At 19.6% G+C, this 1335-nt stretch overlaps 1 protein-coding gene across 1 annotated transcript in view; it reads left to right on the top strand.

Annotated features, from left to right (window-relative positions):
* The window catches only part of LOC119594010 (nuclear RNA export factor 1-like), a gene marked incomplete at its 3' end in the record, with an annotated part of 17062 nt that extends 15965 nt beyond the window's left edge, over nucleotides 1-1097 (top strand). The window contains 1 exon segment of the mRNA XM_037943041.1: nucleotides 926-1097. Within this exon segment, the coding sequence (XP_037798969.1) occupies nucleotides 926-1097 (172 nt within the window).
* Between the last annotated feature and the right edge of the window lie 238 nt (nucleotides 1098-1335).

Below are 1335 nucleotides of genomic sequence, written 5' to 3'. Positions count from 1 at the left end.
GCAGGTTTATGTATGTATGTTTTATATGTATATATATTTTATATATATATATATATATATATATATATGAATTTTATATATATATATGTATATATATATATGAATTATATATATATATATATATATATATATACATATATATGTATATATATATATATATATATATATATTTATATATATATATTATATATATATATTTTATATTTATATATATATTATATATATATATATATATATATATTTATATATATATATATTTATATATAATATATATATATATATATATAACATATATAGTAAAATATATATAAAATAAAACATATACATATATATATACATATATATATATATTTTATATATACATATATATACATATATAAAATCATATATATATATATACATAATATATATACATATATTATATATATATTATAATTTTAATTTTATGTATAATATATGTTATATATGTATATATATATGTATATTATCATATTTTATGTATATATGTATATATATATGTATGTATATATGTATATATATATATATATATATGTATTAATTTTGTTGTATATATTATGTATATAATATGTATATATATATATATGTATATATAATATAAATATATTATAATATATATATATATATATATAATATATATATATATATATATAATAATCAGTGTCCTTGAGCCGTAGTATCATAGAACCAGAGATAGTGAGTTGAGTGAGTGTGAGTGAGTCAGTCCTAAATTTATGTTCATATGAGTTTTTGAGAACTGACATTCTTGTTATACAAAATTTTATAAATGCCTGTGTTCATTTGTATATAGCAGCATAATTCTAATGTAGATTTTATTAATTTCTGAATAGCAATATTAACTAAGAAGTTCAGGAGAAAGCCTTGATTTCCTCTTTCCTTTTTTAAGGTATTCGGGTGCTTATGTAGCAGAGAACCGCAACTTAAAGAAGGTTCAAGCTTCTGACAAAAGACAGAAACTACTGATTCAAGGGAGGTCCAACATCATTAATACAATTTCCAACTTTCCCATGACAATGCATGATCTCGGTTCCTTCACTGTGGATGTACCTGTGGCTGATGTGAGTTGATTGTACTTGTACTTGTGAAGTACTTTACTTTGTTGATGTAGAATAGATAGAATCTCTATAAAAAGGTGATTTAAAAGGCAACTTCAATTTGCTGGGATATGTTAAAAGAAAGAAAGAAATATGAATTCTTTTTAGTGATAACGTTAACCTATTGTCTTTTTTTCTTTCTTTCTTTCTTTCTTTCTAGGTTAATACCATTAACCTAGTAACTGCAGTATTAAGAATTGGC

Source organism: Penaeus monodon, chromosome 3 (assembly GCF_015228065.2).
Source record: "Penaeus monodon isolate SGIC_2016 chromosome 3, NSTDA_Pmon_1, whole genome shotgun sequence".
NCBI lineage: Eukaryota > Metazoa > Arthropoda > Malacostraca > Decapoda > Penaeidae > Penaeus > Penaeus monodon.
This window is presented reverse-complemented; position numbering and strand designations above follow the sequence as displayed.